This window comes from Talpa occidentalis, unplaced genomic scaffold (genome assembly GCF_014898055.3).
Source record: "Talpa occidentalis isolate TD23 unplaced genomic scaffold, MPIMG_talOcc4v2.1 talOcc4.5, whole genome shotgun sequence".
NCBI classification, from domain to species: Eukaryota; Metazoa; Chordata; class Mammalia; order Eulipotyphla; family Talpidae; genus Talpa; species Talpa occidentalis.
The window spans coordinates 116774403-116796107 of record NW_023604861.1 but is presented as its reverse complement, the minus strand read 5'-3'; the positions used below and the strand labels follow the sequence as shown (position 1 = coordinate 116796107).

The 21705-nt window shown below is 35.8% G+C and overlaps 1 protein-coding gene across 5 annotated transcripts in view; it reads right to left on the bottom strand.

The window, feature by feature from the left end:
- The window catches only part of MAP4K3 (mitogen-activated protein kinase kinase kinase kinase 3), a 132052-nt gene that overhangs the window by 71285 nt on the left and 39062 nt on the right, over positions 1–21705 (bottom strand). For all 5 annotated transcript variants that reach the window (XM_037528182.1, XM_037528179.2, XM_037528178.2 and 2 more), the window contains 2 exons: positions 11761–11818; positions 3663–3753 (listed from right to left, as the gene is read on the bottom strand). In XM_037528182.1, coding sequence (XP_037384079.1) covers positions 3663–3753; positions 11761–11818 — 149 coding nt within the window. The remainder of the gene's footprint in view (positions 1–3662; positions 3754–11760; positions 11819–21705) is intronic.

The window sequence follows — 21705 nt, the reverse complement described above, 5'->3', positions numbered from 1 at the left end:
TCATTCTATGTTAAATGACTCTTACTTACACATAGTCAGGAATAGACACACACACACACACACACACACACACACACACACACACACCCCACTTCACTTTTTAAGATACTTAAAATACTTTACCTTTGTATCATTCTATTTAGTTAAGTCTGGAATTATCAAAACAAGTTTAAATATTCAGTCTATCAGAAAAACAACTTTCATCTATTCCAGGAATGTCTTTTTGCAATGACAAATCTGCGTTTGGTTTTGGTCATTCACCAAACTATCTGCCTAACTGAAAAGAACTTGAATTAATCAGCTCATTTCATGCAATCTAATAAATTATAAAGTCTTTGTCCCTAGGTACCTGAGCTGAAATAAAATTAACCACTGAGGTAAAATTTCAATGTATCATTATTAACCCAGACTCATCAAATCCTTATGATTCTTTATTCTCATTTCTCTAAAATCTTTATATCTTATAAGTGATAGAAAGATGAGTAGAGAAGAATAATTCAATACTTTTGTTTTCTAATTCAGTGTTATCTTGAGCAGGTAAGAACTAACATTGCAGTAACTACTTCACTGAACTGAAAATTTTGCCATACTTTGTAACCCATCACAGACCTAAAACTGAACAAACTAAGTTAAAATTGTTTTGCCCAAATATAATTTAAAAAGTAAAATGTGAGCAAGACCACCAAATAAAAGTTTACCCTTTCCCCTTAAACTCTAAAATGAGAGTATTAGTTGTCTCCTAAATATTACATGGTTTTTCATGCATGCATTCCCTTTACCAGAAACTACCCTTTTCTACACACATATACATACTATAGCTAGCACTCACTAATCCTTTAACATGACATATTTGTGAGTCACATTATTCACTATTTTCTCTAATTCTACTACTTTGACAAAATTATATATTCCACCTTTCTTTCAACTTTGTGTCTTACATCAAAATCATTATTGCGTTTAGCATATTAAAGTGCAATTATCTGCTAGTGTTTGTTTCTTCTACTAGATTACAAAATCAGTCTGTAATCTAATTAAAGGCAAAGACTATGTTTCATCTATCAGGTCTCCAAAAACCAATACAGTACCTATATAGCACAAGAAAAAATGTGAAAACACTTTGCAAATGGTAGTAACTTATAAACATGTGATTTTCATGAGATAAATTATGTTCATCTATACCAGTACTTCAAATGCTTAACATAGCTGACATAAGTAAAATTGTTTTTACTGTATGGATCTGATCTTCTACTGCCTTATCTTCTGAGGAGAATCTGTTGTTACTCAACATAAGCTTTAAAAGTTCAAACTTGAAAGGAATGTCTTAACTTTCCTTAAAGGAGATGTTGGACTAAGGAATGCTTAGAAAGGGCCTTGAGGTGAAACCATTCTTCACTTTAAAGAAATAATAGTTAAAGGTCTCCTGGGAATAAGGCAAAGGTCTATGATGATTTAAACTTGCTGTTTTATAAATACCCACATACAAATTCAAAGATTAAAAACTGTATCAAACCAGGACTTTAAATTTTAAACTCCCAGGAAAAAGCTTTGTCTGTCCAGTTCCTGCTGTACAGTACACAGGCTTTCAATGATATTTTACAGGAACTCAGCCTCAGTTCTTTGGACATAAGCATAGGTTAAGTCTGATTCCCCGAGGGAGGGTTTACCAATGGTCAAAGGAGGCTGGCTCAATTTTCTGTCTAAATTTGTTGTAACAGGCTGTAATGGCAACAACAAAGAAGAAAGTTGCTAGGTTCAGTATATATTTTAGGGGAGATGTATCAAGTTTTGTAAAATCATTCAGTAATGAAAAAAAAAATCCAAGAAATCCTGTTCCCTTTGAGACTAAATCTGACCTTCCTGGAGTAAGTGATCGGAAACACTGAAACATATGTAGAGTCAGTTTTAAATCCCAGTACCAACAATTAGCAGAAATCATTTATCCAGCGCTTCATTTTCTGATCTGTAAAAGAGTGGACTATGTGAAATGATCTCCTGTCCCTTCCAGCCCTAACACCTTACAAGTTCCGTCATTAGTATTCCATATCTCAAATCGAGTCAGGTCTCTAATTAGAGAAGAATCTCTATAGAAGCAAAGTGTTAAAAAAATTAATTGCTATTCTATATTATACTAACATTTGTTTTGATATCATTTTCGTCAGCTACACTAGTTACAGAGTAAAAATCATCTATTTATACCAGTTATCTCCATTTTAGATCAAATAATACCAAATGAACATAGCTGTATTGAAAAAAGGGCCCTAATTTTGTCTGCTTTATAGGTAATTTTGCTGTTTGTATTCTTACATTTGGATTAAAATAAAAGTGCCTTTTAAAGAATTCATTAAAATATACACAAAACATAATTCTTTGTACTTTGCTGTAGGTACATTATGCTTCAAAGAGTTTACTTAAAAAAAAAAAAAAACATTCAAAATAGTCGGAATACACATTTCCTGAAATCTAAAATTACAAATTTTGTTATGTATAATCTCAAATTGGTGCTTTTGTAACATGTCTAGAAGTGAAGGTCAATTAATGAGTTAATTAAAAAAGAGCTTCACTGTTTTGCCTTAAGTCACAGCCAAGACTTATCAATAAAAATGAATAAAAACACAAGAGGAGTTCTGATCTTGGGTGGGTAACAAAATCCAACATTTCGTGCTTCGCCCTGTGTGGGATGGCTCCTGCCTAAGTAACCAAGAAAGAAATGTCCAGTTTGGTTTAGTACTGGCTTTTATGGGGGTGGAAAAGGTCAGAAGTTATTTAGTTGGCATTCTTGAGTACAAGATGACAAAAAAAGGTAGGACCCTAATCTGACAACCACTTGAAATGAGACTATAAACTACACAACATTAACTCTGTCAAGTATCCTACTTGTAAAATGGGAATAACATCTACCACAGAGTAGAAATTTGTAGTTGGATCAAATGAGAATGGGAACTGCAAACAGCTATGTCCTCATACACCTACAGTAGTATATTGGAACAAAACAAAATTTTCTTAATACACAGGAAAACATATTCCTATCCTCCCTTTAGAAGGAGCCTCTAAAGCAACTAAGTCACAATGTTTAACTCACAGTGCATGCAGAACTGAACGGATAAACAAGATGTGACCCAGAAGTCACCCCCTCTGGAGTATGACCTGGAGAACCAGGCTTGTTCCTACCAAACCAGAATGAGGGGAGGCAAATTCACAGTCTGAGTTCACTTTAGGACTTGGAAAAATAAGAAGTTAGTGAAACATTAATTCTTTGTACAAAATGAAGGGAAGGGATGTTGCAATACTCCGAAGCTAGAAGGACAAAAGAAAAATTTTCTAATAGAACTATAAAAAGAAGAGATGCCATTAAATTCTAAATTCACCCCAAGTCTAGAAAAGGCAACAGGAAAGCAGATTCAGGTCTCCAATATACCACAGGAGGACTAACCACAAAAGTTGGTTTTTACTTTCTATTTTCCTTTCTGTAATGACATCCAGAATTCCCAATAACGACAAATCATAAACTAGGATATCAATTACAGAATTAACAAATAGGTCATAAATACGTATTCCATTCATACAAAAAATTGTATCTTTTAAGCATGGAGAAAATTATAAAACATGGTATTAGAACTAACTTAATTTTGTTAAGTATACCAAAAGGGAAACAAACAAGATACCTGAGATAGCTTCCAAAATAAGCCACAATATTTGGGTGTTTACAGTCTTTCATCATTATAATTTCTTGCTGCACAACCGCGAAGTCTTCTCCTGGGGAAAAAAGGCATGTTGAATATTTAGTAGGTAAGAAAGATTTCCAAAAACACATTTATTTCAAAACACAGTGGTACTGTTGATACTACTTTAAATGAAAATGACAGAAAATAGAGTGATTAAAAAATATGAATGCTAGTCCCAGACTAGATGGCTTAAAATCCCAACTCTGTCCCTTACTGAGCTGTATGAACTTGAGCAAATAACTTGCTCTCTGTGCCAATTTCTTCCTATGTAAAATAGAAATAAAAACATTAACTACCTATATCACATAACTGTTAGGAGAACTAAATGAGCTAATATATGGAAAATACTTACAATATCGCCTGGTGCAGTTACCACAAAATCAAGTACTGGCTATTGTTATTATTATGCTTAGGACATAATCACCAGATAAGTCACTAAAAAGTACATAGTACTATTTCCTTTATTACCAAATAACAATAAATATAATTATAGTACAAAAAGTTGAATCTTTTTTTTAAAAGTCAGGGCAGGAACCTGAAAAGGTTTCTGTAGAGCCAAGAGGACTACACATGAGTAGTGCTGGGTTACCAGATGGTTCACATATACAGGGTGACCCTGTATTCCAGTGCCTTGTTTCAACTGTGCTGGGATGCAGAATGGAATTATATTTGAGCCTAGTCGAGTCGGATGACTGGCAAATAATCTCTCTCCTTCTACACCCCTGCTGACCAAATTCTTCAAAAATAAGAACCAGCAATCCTAGAGCAGTGTCACATGCTGCAGCTCCTGAATGAACACTTGCCATAGAGAGAAACAGAACTGCAAGGAATGCAAATGTGGTAGCCAGAGACTATGCAGAAAGAAAACAAATGGAAATTGCTTACATTTAGATCAAAGTAGCTTTATATATCTAACTCTACTTTTAAAGTATTATATACCATGTAAAGCCCAATTAAAAGTATCATCAGTTACAAACTGAAAAACAGAAGACTTCCCAAATGACTGCTTAAGTCACAAGTGTAAGATCATTATGGCAAGTCCTGGCATTTCTGTAATTGTGACTAAGTCTTGAATAGTCCAACCATGAACCATTTGAACTTAATGTCAAAACCTACTTTACTGCCCCAGTTACAAGGCAAGTAGTACTGGAGAAGAGACAGTACTTCATTTCGTTACTTTCAACAAAAAAGTGAGTGCAAAATTAAAGATCTCCAAAGGGAGAACAGAATAGGAAATTGTTATGCCTCTAAAATTTTAGAAGAAAATCACTAAACTCAGATTCTCTTGACTTGACCTCCCAGCAATCACAAGTCTTGGTTTTTAGCACATTAAGAAACGTCTAAGTTGAAAATAATAAAACCACATGAGACTAATAATAATTTCTCCCAATCTACTGAAAGGGTTGTATGAGATCAAGTTGATACAGTCAGAGTAAACTATGGACTTTTATATGTTGGCTAGAGGACAGCAGCTTGCTTTCTGGGGGTAAACCTAAGACCCGACACCTCAAAGGGAGCCAACGTTAGAATAAAGTTGATCTGCAGAAAGCAGTGAAGAGAAACAGGGAAAAGGGGCGAGGAGGAAGGCATGTAGCAATGGAACTGGGCTACTAACGCAAGCCTCATCTGTCTCTGTAATTTTTGAATATAACTGTGTGGCACCAATAAATTCCCTCTATTATTTGAGCCATACTGAGTTGGAGTTTCTGTTGTAACTATAAGCATCAAAAGTTCTGCTATGATCTCTGTACACATCACAGGCCTATGACACTGTATCAATGTCTACATGTGTATGTCCTCACTAGACTCTTATGTCCTCTGGGGCAGGATCATGCCTTAATCACTGCTGTGTCCCTGGCACTTAACATGGTATCGCTAACACTGCTGCCTGAAAGAATCTACAAAATACCACATAATTCCTCTCTATGATGACCCCATATTGGGAATATTTGCCCTTGGTTTAACTTCGACCACTTACTAGCATTTTTTATACAATTAATTGCTTATTTGCTGCTTGTGTGCTTTCTACTAAACTGAGTAGGTTTAAGTCTTCAACTACCTCCTTACCACAAAAGAACAAAGAAAAGTCAAATAAAATGTCAGAGGGAAAAAAGACAAAACTGGCAAGCTGACCATAGAGCTGAGGCACACAGCAGGGGAGGAGGAGGAAGGGTCAAACCAGGGGGGAGACGTGCACAAGGGACTGTGGTGACGGATCACAGGTGCCGAGGTGATAGGAGAACTACAGGACTACACTGAAGGAAGAAGTCAAATACCATGCCCAAATTAAAAACAGAAAATAAATTAACTATTAAATAAATAAAAAGAAAGCTGCTGATCCAAAGTGCAGCCTTCATTCCCCCATTAAGTCATCTCTACATTATTACAAGAATAGCTAAATTAAAGTTAGCCTTTTTTTGAGAAGATAAAATCCACAACTTGGATTTTTAAAGGTAACTGAAAAAGGTAGATTCGGATAGAAAAAAAGAACAGTTCATTAATACTCTAAAGGGGCCTAATAATAGATTTAAACAGCTTTCTTCAAAGCTTGAGAGAAATAAATTCCAAAGATGAAAATCAAGAGGCCCACCCCGCCCCATCCTAGCACATTTAACTGGATACTACGGAGCAAGATGGCTAAATGACAAAACCTTTCAGTTTCTTTCCAGTTCTGTAAGTCTGGGGCTTTCTGTTAAATTTTTTAGAAATTAAAGTGAAAAATACACCTTCCAGAAGATGGCAGGCCAGATGCACACACACCCCTGACTGAGAAAAACAGGCAGAATGACAAGTACAGCAGATCATGGAAAAAACACATCAACAGAAAAATATATGCAAAGTTATCAGAATGTATACAACATGTATTAGGTGTTCAATAATTGTTAGCTCTTTGTAGTAGGTTGAATACTGCCCCCCAAACATATCCAGGTCCCAGTCCCTAAAACCTGTTACTTGAAATGAAAAAAGGAGCTTTGCAGATATGATTAAAGACTTTGAGATGAGATACCCTGAGTTATCTGGATTAGGCCCTAAGTGTAACCACAAGTATCATTACAAGAGAGAGGCAGAGGGGGACTTGACAATAAGAAGGCAAAAAGCAAGATGCTACCCTGATAAATTTGAAGATGGAGAGAAGGACTACGAATTAAGAAACACAAGGAATGCAGTTCTAGAAGCCGGCAAAGGCAAGGAAATAGCTTTCCCTTAGAGTCTCCAGAGGGCCAGCAGCCCTGCCAACACCTTGGTCTTGACCCAGAGAAATTAATTTTGGGCATGTGAACTGCAGAACTTTTAGAGACTAAATCTGTGCTGTCCAGAGGGACCAAGTTTGTGGTAATTTGTTATAGAAGCCATAGGAAATTAATACACTATTACTATCAACATTATTACTGTGGTAGAGCTAGCTGGCCATGCAGTCTGTGCTCTCCCATGGTGTGGAAGTTACTGATCGCAGGCAATTACCCAGTCACACAAGTTTCCTAGTCAACGTGAATACTGATGTACCCTAGAGGCTACTTCCTGCCAACAGAACTTGAGCAAAAGTAATGAGTTCTTTTCCCACTTTCTTTCACTATTGGTAGGTTATATGACATTGTGCAGTCCAAGAAAATGCAAGAAATCTGGGGCACTGAGTCATGAACAGGGAGAATGTCATCCAACAACCTGAACACCTGCAATGAATTATTACATAAACTTGAAATAAAATTTTATTATGTTAGGTCACCGATATGCTCTAGTTATTACAGTAGTTAACATTATCCTAAACTGAAATAATTACTGCCATGGCTTATGTAAAAGGTTGTCCAGATTGTAGTAGGTGCTTCACAAATGTTTTGATTACAAACAAGAACTCAGCCCCTTTGTTTAGTAGATAGAAAATATATGAAAAAGGTAAAGAGATACAATGAAGATGGTAGTCATTTTTCTCTATTTTCCTTTGAAGAAATGTATATTTAGTTAAATGTGTCAAAGCAAAAGATGAAACTTGAATGTTATAGGGGTAGATCTTTACCTAAAAATTATAATTAAACATAAATTCCCTGATACCTCCCGGGACTTTCAGTTACAAACTGACAACCACTGTATTTCCAGCATTTCATGAAATTCTTTATTTTTTTTAAACAAAATAATACATAATCTTAAATCAAATGGATCTCCAACTGACTGCCTTTTTGTATGTTTAATTATCTGTACTGGTGTCAAGTATATTAAGTTTGTAAGACCTACGCTTATCATTAACATAAATGTTTTGAATTAACAGAGTATCCACTAATGTTTTCACAAAATAAACAAAATTTCAATGAAAATAATTATACAAACACTATTGGTAGGAGGTATGGGTGAAGGGTTGGCAATGTCAAATGAGAGAACAGCTTCTGCAAAGGAATGGAAGGGCAACACAATGCAAAATGGTCGATCAATACAACTGCCTATATACAGGTATCTACAAATGTGTAAGATTTAAATAAATGCATGCATATGGCTTCTTTTCCCTTCTATGAGTTTGGGAATATACATGTACTTCATTATAGTCCACATCCCCTTTCTCAGGAGTCAGGGGGGATAAAGTTTAGTTTTTAAGGACATAGAAAAGAAACCTGGTTTACTACTTCCTCAAGTCAATGAAGCAACAGAAAAAATATAATTTCTTTAAAAAGTTAAAAGTGTCAAGGTATGAATAATGTAGGAGTGAGCAGGTCAAAGGTGAAAGAGTATATTCAGTCTTAAGTCGATAATATGGTTCTAATACATTAAAGTATACCTAAGCAATCCATGATTAAGCTTTGAAAAGTAATTATCATAAATGATGCAACAGCAACACTTCATGATGGCAAAAAACGCAGGGCAGCACTGAATAAACAACTGAGGGTAAGGGAGCTGGTAAAGCACTCAAGGGAGATAGAAAAGGAATCAGAGGAATAATTTCCCTGAAGTTTTGTCACTCTATGATAAAGGTAAAGGCAGATAAAGCACCTCTTTTATCTCTTAGGACAGGAAAAAACTAATGTCAAAGCTGACAAAAAAGAAGATTCATAAAATGCAACTTTGGAGATCCATAAAAAAATGGAATGAGATCTTACTGGTGATTTTTCACACTTTTAAAATTTTGCTCTACAATTTAATAAATGTTGCTTTCATGGAAACAAAACACAATTCCTGATTTTCTCACTATTAATTTCCCCAACTCATCCATTTTAGTATTTTTTGTTGGTGTTGGAAAAGCAATGAGCTTCAGCATTTGAAACAAATGTGTTTCTCCCATGAGTTGCCACTTATTCAATCAAAGTTATCTACCTGCACTTACATACTACTTTAATAACTGGTGCTGCAAACAATACCATGAATGAGAAATAAGTAATTTTAATTAAATACTATTATTAGTGTGAAAAAGAACAATGAGCAAGAATGAGAGGAATCAGATCCACAAAGAAGATATGTGACTTTGAGCAAACCACAAATGCTGTGCCTACTGCACTATGAAATGTGAGTTGGACTTAAGTGATTGTTACTTCCCTGCTACTAGGTATTTCCTATGAGAAAAGTTTTTAAAGTTATAAAATGTCTGACAACTATTGAGATAGATGACCTTAAACACTTCTTATTGCTCTAAATAAAGCTCTGACTTTGAGACACAAAAGCGGGGGAGAAAAGGATTCAAGAGCCCCATAATGTAGACAGTTGTAATACCTTATAGCTTTGAAAGTGAAGTGTGGAAGACCCTATATATGAGTTCTACTGTAGTAACAAGTTCCACCACAAGCTCTCATCTTGATCTATTTTTAATTATCTTTCAAAATCAGTCTCTAGAGCTGGCAGAAAAGCAAAATCAGACTACAGTCACAGGAACAAACCTGTAGTTTCACAAAATAAGGTTTACAGACACATTTCAGTGAAAGAAAGACTACAAATCAGAAGAATTCTACGCCATCTAACCAAACAAAGGAAACAGTTATTTAAAGATTTTGGGAAGAATGGAAAGAAGCAGTGATACTTACTATAGAAAAATACTGTAGCACTCTCTCTGTGCCGGGTACTATTTTAAGTGCTATAGATAGATTAGCTCATTTAATCCTTACAACAATCTTAAGAGGGAGCACGATTTTTATCTCCATTTTAGAGATGAGGAAACAAAGCTCCAGAAAGCATTCCAGAAGCAAGGTGATCAAGCCCGGACTAGAATCAAAGATGCCTTGTTTGTATCTATGCTTTAAACTACTGGGCAACATACTTAAGCTCACCAACAAGGAAACATTTCTCACAAAATATAAGCAAACTAAAACAAAGAAATTAAATATGAAAATTAGGGTGGCTTCTGTGAAAATATAAATATAGAATCAAATGTTTTAATTTAAGTACCTCTAATAACATATATATGGTACTCTCTGGGTGGCAGAATATGAATTTTTCTTTTTACTTATTATTTGTGTTTTGTACTTTTGTTACAATGATCAATAAATGCATCACATTACTCAAGCTCAACAGTGCAACAACTCAAATATTTTATTAATCAGAAAACAAATGACTTGATGAACAACAAGATTTTTCAAGTTCTAAATTTTTTAAAGCAAACTTGAGGTGTAGTAAATGAATACTATGAGCTAGGCCCTAAGTTCAGTGCTGTGGACACAAATTTGATTAAAAACTAGATATAAAAAAAGACAACTCTAGAATGACAATGTAGTTGTGGATAAGTGCTACAATAGAATTATTTCTGCAGAGGAGTCATCTTAATCAGCTCAGGGTTCAGGAAAGTTTTCCTAAAAGAAAAGGCACTAAAGTGATTTGCGGGAATGATTTGTGTACAAACTACTTCTGATTACAGACTATTTCACTGAAAAACAAAGTCACTTCTTAATAATAAAAACTGAAGATCCTGTTTCAATCAAATACCAAATCTTTTTTTTTACTCCATAATTCACTAATTTCAAATATCCTATTTTAGTTCCTTATAAACAGTAGAGATATAAAAAAAAATAAAGGACTTCAGACTATATAAAATCTGCAAACAGGTATTGCATTTTTCTATTCGCTCTATTTCACTGTGGTTTTATAAGTCAATCAACACATTCAAATTTCATCTCAATTTCTAAAAAGTTAACTAATGATCTTTAAATTGGGGCAGGCAAGCTACAGAAGCAGGTAGTCTGATTTTCTAGGAACAATCTTTCGTTTTGAGAGAGGAGAGGCGAGAAGGAGAAAGAAAAGCAGGACGCTACAGAGAGAAACTTAAAAGCTACAATATTTTACTCTCTGGCCTTTAACAGAAAAAAACTGGCCCCCCCTTGAAAACCAAAATTGCTGAATGGATTTCTGCTCAAACATACTGTTTACCAACAAACTTATATTATCAGTTTACAGTGGAAGAAGCCACATTAGAAAGGCACTCTCACCACTGTGGAACACCATGCACAATGCTTGCTTGTGGTGGGAAAGAGAGAAAAGTGTGTCGTTAGCTCAGAAAGATGGGTTTTGCAGGGAGTGGGGGGATTGCAAGGATAGAATATAGTTGAAGCAAATAAAAAATATGGATTAGGGGCTTTATAATAAGCTGCTTGAGTGGTAATTAATAAGACATTAATAACACACAAAAGTGAGAGTTAGGTCTACAGAGAAAACTAAGACTCTAAGAAATGAAGCCACTTGCCCAAGTTCACAGAGCAAGGGAGTGGTTCACACAGACTACTCTACAAATCCCAGTCTCTCCACTGCATCCCAGGGCCCCTCACCACAGGCCAATGTTAAGTAGAAAGTAAACCACTGTCGGTTTCTCACAAGTTAGCTCAATTGAGTTCAGAAGGAACAAAGTCTCTTCAGGAGTTCACTCCCTCACCCATTTATGAGTCAGTCACCTTTCAGGGAAGAATTGAGCAAAGTGTCTACAGGTTTCAAAGGGGTGGAAGAAAAAGCAGACACCAGTTCTGTTTTCCAGAAGATGTTGGGAAAAACAAGAGAATGGAGACCAAACATCATTAAAATAAGACTTAAAGATAGCCCATGACTTATAGAAATAAGAAACAAAAGAGTTCAATTAATTTACCTGGTTCCAATTTTATTACTTTAATTGCCGCCAATTCACCAGTGTTAACATTCCGTGCCTAAAAGAGAAAAGAAAAGACAATTGTGAAAAAAACTTTAATAAAATGTCATTTTGGCTTACTGTTTATTTTCAATGATACAGAAATATTTATTAACGAACTACAAAAGAGGTATCAACAAAACAGTATATTCTTCTCAAAGAACTCAACATTAAATCTTGGATATATTTGTTAATGGCGATAACAACAATAGTTACTATTCACGCACAGACCTTAATATGTGCCAGGCACTATACTGTTTTTATATTAATTCATTTAACCTTCACGACAATCTTATGACGTAGATTTATCGTTTCCATGCTGCAGAGGAGGAAACTAGAAGTTAAAGGACAAGCCAGTAAGTGACAGTGCTGGGATTCAATCCAGACAATCTGACTCCAGAGACTGAGCGGTTCGGCATTATACTCGATTGCCATTCATTCAAAGGCTGGTTAAAATTTCAAATTAAGTAATTTTTAACTTTTAATTTTCAAAACTTTAGAATGTGAAAAGCCAACACAATTTGCAGCTATGAAACCAGTGCAATTCAATACAAACCAAATTTTACAATCCACATTGTAAAAGCAAAAATCATTTAGAAAATCAATCCATTAGATTCCTAATATTTACAGCTATAATTCTGTATAAGCAAGTAGAGATTGCCTTCAATTTGTATAAAAATGGTCATAATTCTGTCAATTTAAAATACTTTGTAGTTGATCAGAATATTCAAAACAGTATTCAAAACTTATATAATATATAAAAACTGTTAACTGAAACTTAATAAATTAATTTTCATATCAACCAATGAAGACCAATACCTGTGCAATAAAAGACCAACATGTGCAATACCCTGGTCACAGAAAGATCCATTTATTGACCAGCATTATTCCTCGCTGCAACACTAAGTTGCAAGCACAATTACTTGCTTATGAATAAGTAAAGATGATCAGTGAATCACAAGAAATAGTAGCATTATACCAGTGTAATTCAGGTACTGTTGAAATATAAAATTTAGCCCTTTAACTCAAAGAATAAAAAGCATTAAACGATCTCCCCATTAAAATTGAGGAAAAAATTAAAATTAAGTTTGCAGAGAAAATTCATTTCTTCAAAAAAATCCCCATTAACTAATAAACAATGATGCCAACTTATGACAGGCAGTACAAAACAGGTATCAACAGCTATCTAAAACTACATTTAACTCCATAAAGTAAAATGTTTCAAATAGTGTTAGATTAAGTATTTAATTTCCTAAATTGAAAAGCCTTTCCTCATACTTCAGTATCTTTTCCTGTTAGGTTCCTCCATGATACTCTGTCATTCAACCATATATTTTTAAGCTCTTTTCCAAATAAAACAAGATGTGACTATCTAATTCCTCATTCTCCATCATATAGTCTGTCATGTTTTTGTTTTCTGTTTACTGAAAAGAAATTCAGTGTGTGGATGATTCTATTATGGTATAGTTGAGAAAATGTTAAGTAACAGAGAACTAGGATGATTATTTTTATAGCTACGATTTTATTCCCAATTGACCACAAGGGGGCACTCTCTCTACTGACACCACAAATCCCAGTGTCTATCCAAAATGGCTGCTGTACACAATGTACTCTCCTAAAAATATTTAGTAAAACTTAACACCAGCACGTATTTAACAGAAAAACTGTGACACTAGCAGTAAACTAGTCTACTAAAGTCAATATTTATGGATATAATTTTTCAAAATTTAACTCATTCCAGGATTTTCTAAAGGATAACAGCCAAGTTTTAAAATTATGGCTCTTTATAGAATCCAAAGAGGGTGGAGGGTGGAGGGGACTCAGCCAAAATGATTACTGTCCTTTCTGTTTTCTCAAAAGGTTTCCAATATATAACTTATTTGACATAATTAACATAATTCACAAAAGTGGGAGGATTTAAAAAATTCTCAGGAAACAAATTTCCAAACTTTTCTGCATCAAAATTCTTATCTACGAATGAAAGATCCTTTAGGGTATTATCATTAATCAAGAATCTTGGTCTTCTGGCTAAAATAAATCATATATTACTGTCTGTAAATTTACAAAGGTTACATGCTGAAGTAAATTTAAAAATGAGTATCTCTTATACTCTAACTGCTATTCTTTCAATAATCTAGAGCAATGTATTGGGGGGAGGGAATGAGAGCAAGGCAAATATTGTAAAATATTATGTATAAAGTTAAGCATTTCTAAGTTAGTATCAGTAATGTAAAAATTTCAGACTTGCCCAGGGCAAAAAAAAAAAAAGAGCCAAATATTCAAAGCATCTCTAGTCCCTGTCTTTTGCCACATCACTGATTTAACTGACATTCTTCACATGCTCTGAAAGTGATGTTCAGATCATGTTCTTGAGTTTAAAACTCTTCAGGGGTACGCACCACTGCTTTAAAGACAAAAATACAAATTTCCTGTCAGAATTTAAATTTTCCACTAAACATTTTCAGTAACAGCTTTAATGGGATATAATTCATATACCATAACATTCACCCTTTTAAAGTATAAAATTCAGTGGTTTTTAATACACTCGCAAAGTTATGCAATCATCACCACTATCTAGTTTTGGAACATTTTCATCATCCCCAAAAGAACCCCCAGGCTTATTTAATGCATTCACTCCCTATTCTTCCCCCTCCCAAACAATTACTAATCTACTTTCTGTCTCTGTGGATTTGACTGTTCTCAGTATTTCATAAAAGAAGGATCATACAAAGTATGATCCTTTGTGACTGGATTCTTTCATCAAGCATAACATTTTCAGGTTCATCCATGCTGTAGCATGTATCAGTATTTTATACCATTTGTTGCAGAATAACATCCCATTGTATGGAACTAACACATTTTGCTAGGCCATCTACTAGCTGAAGAATATTCAGGCTATTTCCACTTTTTGGCTTTTATGACTATCAGTGTACAACTTTTTCTTCTCATTCCTACTGGGTACAGACTTAAGAATGGAACTACTAAATCATATGGTAATTCTATATTTAGCTTTTTTGAAGAACTATCAAATTATCTTTGAAAGCAGGTGGCACCACTATGCTCAAACCAGCAATGTATGGGGGCTCCAATTTCTCCACGTCTTTATCAATACTGATATCATCTGTCCTTTTTATGTGAGTTATTCTACATGGTATGAAGTTATCTCATTGTGTTTTGCCTTATAATTCACTAATGACTAATGACGTTGAGCATCTTTTCACGGCCTTATTGCTCATATCTCTGGAGAAACGTCTATTCAATTCCTTGCCCATTTTTAATTGTTACTTGTCTTTTTTACTGTTGACTCATAGAGCTCTTTATAGAACCTGATACAGCCCTTATTAATGATTTGCAATCAGTGATTTGCAAATATTTAATCTCATTCTGTGGATTGTCTTCATTTTCTTCATGGTACTCTTTGAAGAACAAAAGTTGTTCAATGAAGTCTAACAATTGGTATTTTTTGTTGTGCTTTTGGTATTATAGCTAAGAAACCACTGCCTAACCCAAAGTCACAAAGATTTTTATCCTGTTTTCATCTAAGAGTTTTAAAGTTTCACTTCTCCCATTTTAGGTCCATGACCCATTTAGTAAATTTTTGTATGGTGTCAGGTAAAGCTCCAATTTCATTATTTTGCATTTTGATATCCAGTTGTGAAATACATCATTTCCACTGTAAAACCCTTTACTATCTTGTCTCCGGTGTTCCCAGTCGCTCCCTAACTATGCTATAGACAAGCCAAGCAACTTGCTGTTCCTTAGCGCTATTCACACTTTTGCCATTTGACACATTATCTATATAAGCCATTACTCCAACTCCTAGATACGCTATAAAGTGAGTTAGAGATACTCATTATCCATAAAAAAAAAAGATGATCACCTACTATATCCCAAGCAACGTTAGGTATTGAAAGCTCACTATTTCGAAGGGGATGTCTCAAGTGAACATGAAGAAAAGTTCTGAAATGGGAGTGAAAAAGGCAGTTTAGTCTTGGCTCTTCCAGTAACTGTGGGATCTGAGCAAGTAATTCCTTTTGTGCTTTCTCGCCAACTCCTGCTCCTCAATTTAAAAAGAAGTAAAAAAAAAAAACTGTTTCTAAGGTTCCTTCTCATCCTAAGTTAATGTTTACATGAAATAATTTAAATCTGAAGTAACAGATCCCAAATACGGAACCAACTGGCAGATTATATAAGAATCATATGAGAAGTTTAAAAACAAAACTACAGGGAAAAAAACTCCAACAATTTTGAATTAACAAATTTAGATTGGGACCCAGGAGTCTTTAAAGCTACTGAGGTGCTATGCTCAGTCAGGTTGGGGGGCCTGGTCTAAGGCACTGGGCCAGTTTTATAAACTATAAATACCAACTTCTACGTCTGAAAGGGTTGTTACAGGGGTTGTTTTATGAAGGAGTTACCACTCAAAAGCAGAGGTTTGAGAAATGGGCTGAAAAACAACAAGCACAGAAAAGGGATGGGAAAGAGGGCACAGAGAGAAAAACATGAGCAAGGACACAGTGACAAAAACCAGGAGGCTATTTTGAGTGTCTTGGGCAAGCCAAACCTCAGGCTGCCTCCCATATAAACACTCCCTTTTCAGAAGGAAATGGCTCATCCACAGTCCCTGCAGAAGGAATAGTTTTGTTTGCTTTTCCAAAGTTACTTGGACTAAGTATAAGCCTACCACAAGGGCAACCAATCCACAGGAAGACTATCAGTAGCCAAGGCAGCAAACATTCCAGCATACTCCCAGTTTATACCTATTGTCCTGGCAGAGTTATTTCAAGTGCCTACTTTCACTCTCAAAAATACAATTAAAAATTTATTTAATCTGGATAATAAATTATAAGATGACACAACCAATAAATATTGACTTGACATGAAAATAGGGCCAATTAGATTCTCTAAGACAGGGGCCAGCAAGCATGCTTGTTTTTAGAAATGAAGTTTTACTGTTATACAGTCATGTTCATTTGTTTAAGTATTGTCTGTGTCTGCTTTTACAATAGAGTGGTACAGAGTAGTTGAGATGGAGTCCATATGGTTAACATAACCTAAAGTGTTTACCATTTTACCCTTTAGATAAAAAAAACTTGTTGACCCCTGCTCTAAAGAAACACCATACAACAGAATTTTCTGCATTGATGGAAATTATCTATATATGCTGTGTCCAATGGACTAGCCCAGGCCACAAGTAGTTACTGATCAACGAAACATAGCTAGTATAAATGAAAACTAAATTTTATTTAATTATGTGTATATACCATAAAATAGATAAATTCAGGGATTTTAATTTTTTTAAATAGGAGATGATAAAACCAACTTTTAAGGACAAAGTTCACAGTAGTAAAAACTACTATAGATTTATGTGACCACCACCAACCAGAAACAGAAAAGCAGCACCACTGCAAAAATTCCCTTGAAAGTTATATTCTCTAGGGCCTCCCCAGTGGCGCAGCGGTTGAGCGCTGGGTTGCGAAGCTGCCCGCAGCCTCTGCAGTGTCGGTTCAATCCCTGGCCACCAGGCGAGGGTCCCACATGGCGCACAGACCTCTCCTGCCACCCGCTGCTTCCCTCAGCAGTGCACTTCGTCAGTCTGCCTGTTCTGCTCTCCGCTCTGGCTCTGGTGAATTCTCTCACTCTCCTGCACTTCTGACTGTACTCAGTGCTTACATAAATAAATAAATAAATCTTCAAAAAAAAAAAAAAAAAAGTTATATTCTTCCCTCACTCTAATCCCTAGAAATCGCTGATTGTTCTTTGCCACATCAGTTTTGTCTTTTTAAGAATTTCATATAAATTAAATCATCTTTTATGACTTTTTGATACAACCTTATTTCACCAAATTGATGAATGTATCATTAGTATGTTTCTTTTTATTGTTGAGTGGTATTCCATTGCATGGCTATTCTACATCTTTGTCAGCACTTGGTATTGTACTTTTTATTTTAGCCATTCTAACAGATGTGCGATAGTATCTCTGATGGTTTTAATTTGCCTTCCCACTGGCTAATGATGTTGAATATCCATGTGTTTACTTGCCATTCTTTGGTGAATTATCTTTTAGCTTTCTGTCCATGTTTTAATGGGATGTTTATTTTCTTACTGAGTTTTTAGAGTTCTTTATATATACTAGATACAAGTCCTCTGTCAGATACATGATTTGTAAATATTTTGTCTCTATGTATATTATATGTTGAAAAGATTATCTTTCCACTGTTGAATTACCTTTCATCTTTGTCAGAATTAACAAGTTGTGTTTATATGGGTCTACCTCTGGACTCTATATGGATCCATTGCTCTTCTATCTATATCTTACCGGTACCACACGGTCTTAATTACTATAGATTTTTATAAATCTTAAGGGGCCCTCGCTGGTGGCCTAAGGTTTAAGTCTTAGGGCTATCACTGCTAAGGCCCGCGTTCAATCCCCAGCCAGGGAGCTACCCACATGGCACAGCAGACCTCTCCTGTCTTGCCCGCTGATCCCCTTAGCAGTGTATTTCAGTAAATCCACCTGTTCTGCTCCCACTCTGTCTCTGGTGAATCCTCTTGCCCCCCCCCCTCCACGCCTCTGTCTGACACCCCAGTTCTTCTATACAATAATTTAAAAAATACTGTGATTCACCCAACTTTATTTTTCTTTTTCAAAATGGCTCTGGCTACTCTTGGTCCTTTGTCCTTACAAATTTTAGAATCAGCTTGTCTATATTTATTTTTTAAATCCTGGTAGCATTTTGATTGGAATTGCATTAAATCTATCAGTCAATTTAAGGGAACTGATTATCTTTACAATGTAGTCTTTCAATCCATGAATGATACTAGCAGGTCTCTCTGTTTAGACTTTGTTATTTCATTAGTGTGTTAGTTATCAGCGCACAGACCATATATACTATTTTAATAGGCATGTGTGGTGATGACAACTGACTAGACAGCACAATTCTAAAAAGTTTGAACACGAAATACTGAGAACGGTAACACTGTGCAATATAACTAAATGTGAAAATGGTGTCATAAAACTGTGCCAGTGTCTTAACAAGGAGGCAAAGTGACTCTGTGAAGAAAAAGAAGCTACAATGAGGGGATAGTCAGTAAGGAGCAGGGAACAAAACAAACACAGAGAGAAAACAAGAGATACTACCAGAATGCAACAGAATTCCAAAGCTGACTGGAGCTCCTAGGAACTTTCCAGTTCCATATCACACATACCTTTTTAAGTCTTTTTTTCCCCCTTGAATTAACTTGAATGGCTCTATTTGGAAGTCAGAGATGAAAGATCTAAATTTCTAGGGCTGTAATATGGTAATTTCAAAGAAAGGGGGGCAAAAAACAGATTGAGACTATCATATTGATAGGGGGAAAGGAGGTTGTGAGCAAACTCCACACAGGCTCTGTGGGCTCCACCCCCGCGACACTGGGAACTACAAATCCCATGATCACCAAAGGGACGGCTGCGAGGACCCGAGGGCGGCGTTAAGCAGCCAGGCTCGCGGTGTGAGCACCTGAGTATTTAACTGGCCCTGTGGCCGGGGTCACCCTCTTGGCCACGCGGTGTGCTCGGTTTTTCTCCAGCTCGGCGGGTCACCGGGATTCCAGGTCGGCGGAACGGGTAGGACGCATTTACGAACTTATCTCCCTCTTTTTCTCCGAGTTATTTATTGCCCCATTCCCCCTCACCGTACAACCTTTGTGTGTGTCTGGGTTTAGCAGTAATAAGTCCCCTTTAAGCGCGCAGGTGAGGACCCCCAGTCAGGCAACCCGCTCTCTATCGGGGTTGCTCTGTAACGATATTAGCTTTCTAATTAGCTGGATTCCTAATGATTATTATACACACGGAAGACAATCTGAGAATGAAAGACAAGAGAGTAAGCTATATTTCAAAGTTAAATTTTTAAGTTGTGCGGAATTCTAAATGAATTTGTTTCGTATCAGAAAAACTTTTCAGTGGCAACTGGAAGACTTCAAATGACAATTTAGATGATAATAAGAAGGATAAAATTTAACTGTGGCATTCAATCTGGGAAAGGATAAGGGACCCAACCAGGTTAGATATAGGTAACCGGAGGGGGGAAGCATAAGGAAAAGATTCACTTTTTTAATGGTTTTAAATATTTTTAAGCATGCATTTTAAGAACAAAAAAAAAGCAAAAGTGTAAAAACACTGTATATTTGACATATAACGCTAGCTAGTAATTTTAACAGCACTCTATGTGCAACATAAACAAGCACACATAAGAAACAGGGTGTGTCAGCTACAGTTTAAGCTAAATTAATCAAAGTTCTGACAGATTCTCAATCTGAAGACTTTACGTATTATTAGGAACGGTCAAGAAAAGCAACACAGGGCCTCCCCAGTGGCGCAGCGGTTAAACGCTGGGTTGCGAAGCTGCCCACAGCCTTTGCAGCGCCGGTTCGATCCCCGGCTGCTCCCCAGCCACCGGAGGAGGGTCCCACATGGCGCGCAGACCTCTCCTGCCGCCCGCTGCTCCCCTCAGCAGTGTACTTCGGTCCTTCTGCCTGCTCTGCTCCCCGCTCTGGCTCTGGTGAATTCTCTCACCCTCCCGCGCTTCTGACTGTACCCAGTGCTCCTATAAATAAATAAATCTCTAAAAAAAAAAAAAAAAAAAAAGGCAACAGCTATATTTTAGTTTTATAGTTTGCCATGAAAACATTAAAAAAGTCCAAAAGCTTCTAATTGAAAAGGCATAGATTTATATGAGGAAATACAACTTGGCTAACCACATGTGTTTTCCAGTTAGTAATCTTAGCATTTCAAGCTAAGTATATTTAAAAATATAATATCATAAGACAAACAAGAGCTCTTGAAATGACTAGAGAATTGTGTTATTTTGTCAGAGCACTCACTCCACATCATGGTCTATCTCTTCAGCAGTTTCATAATACCGATACCAGACAGACTCTTTCAGTGACTTTTGCCAACTTCCTAATGTGAAGCAGACAAAAGCCAGCAATCTCTATGCGTGTTAATAACACAGGGATTCCAAAGAAAACCAATCATTGATGATTACAAAATAATATCCTATAACTTTCTAAAAGGTTTGCTAATTTACCTAGAACAACCTAAGTAATGCTTAAACAAGGGGGAGAAGGGTATGTCATTTCACAGCATTCCTACCTGCAAAGTTTTGTCCTGTATCAACATATGAACACAATAATGCTCAGAATGATAATGATAATGACAACAATACCATATAAGCCACACGAAAGAATTACCTCTAACTGAGCACTTACCATGTGCCAGACATGTGACAGAAGTTTTATGTTTAAAGTTCATTTATCCCACAATGATGCTGTAAGGAAGGCATTATTATTAATTTTATTTTTTAGATGATTTAACTGGCACTCAGAGAAGTCAACAAATTTGAACCCAGGCTGTCTTGATTCCAAAAAAGCTATGGTCTTAATCATGACCAGGAATTTTACTCAAAAGAGATTCTTTGAAAGAATAGTCACTATGCAGATATTATACACACTTATAACTTCCTTAGAGTTAACAATTCCACTCCAAATTCAAATTGTATCTAGATTTTACTTTTGAGGAAAACATTAGAGAAATTTTAAAATTTCATCAGTTGCTTCACTTAATAAATAATGAGTGCCAGGAGCTGTGTAAGATGTCTTTTATAATGAGCACTTGAGGGAAGAGAGTCTAATACAGAAGAAAAACAAATATAGGAGTGGAAATTCTAATATAATATTATAGGAATAATTGTGATAGGATCTTTCAATAATAAGGAAGTTAGAAAAGTATTCCAATAATACAATTATGATCTGATTTTTTTTTTTTTTTTTTGGTGGGACCCTCGCCGGCGGCTGGGGAGCAAGCCGGCACTGCAGAGGCTGCAGGCAGCCTCGCAGCCCAGCACTCAACCGCTGCGCCACCAG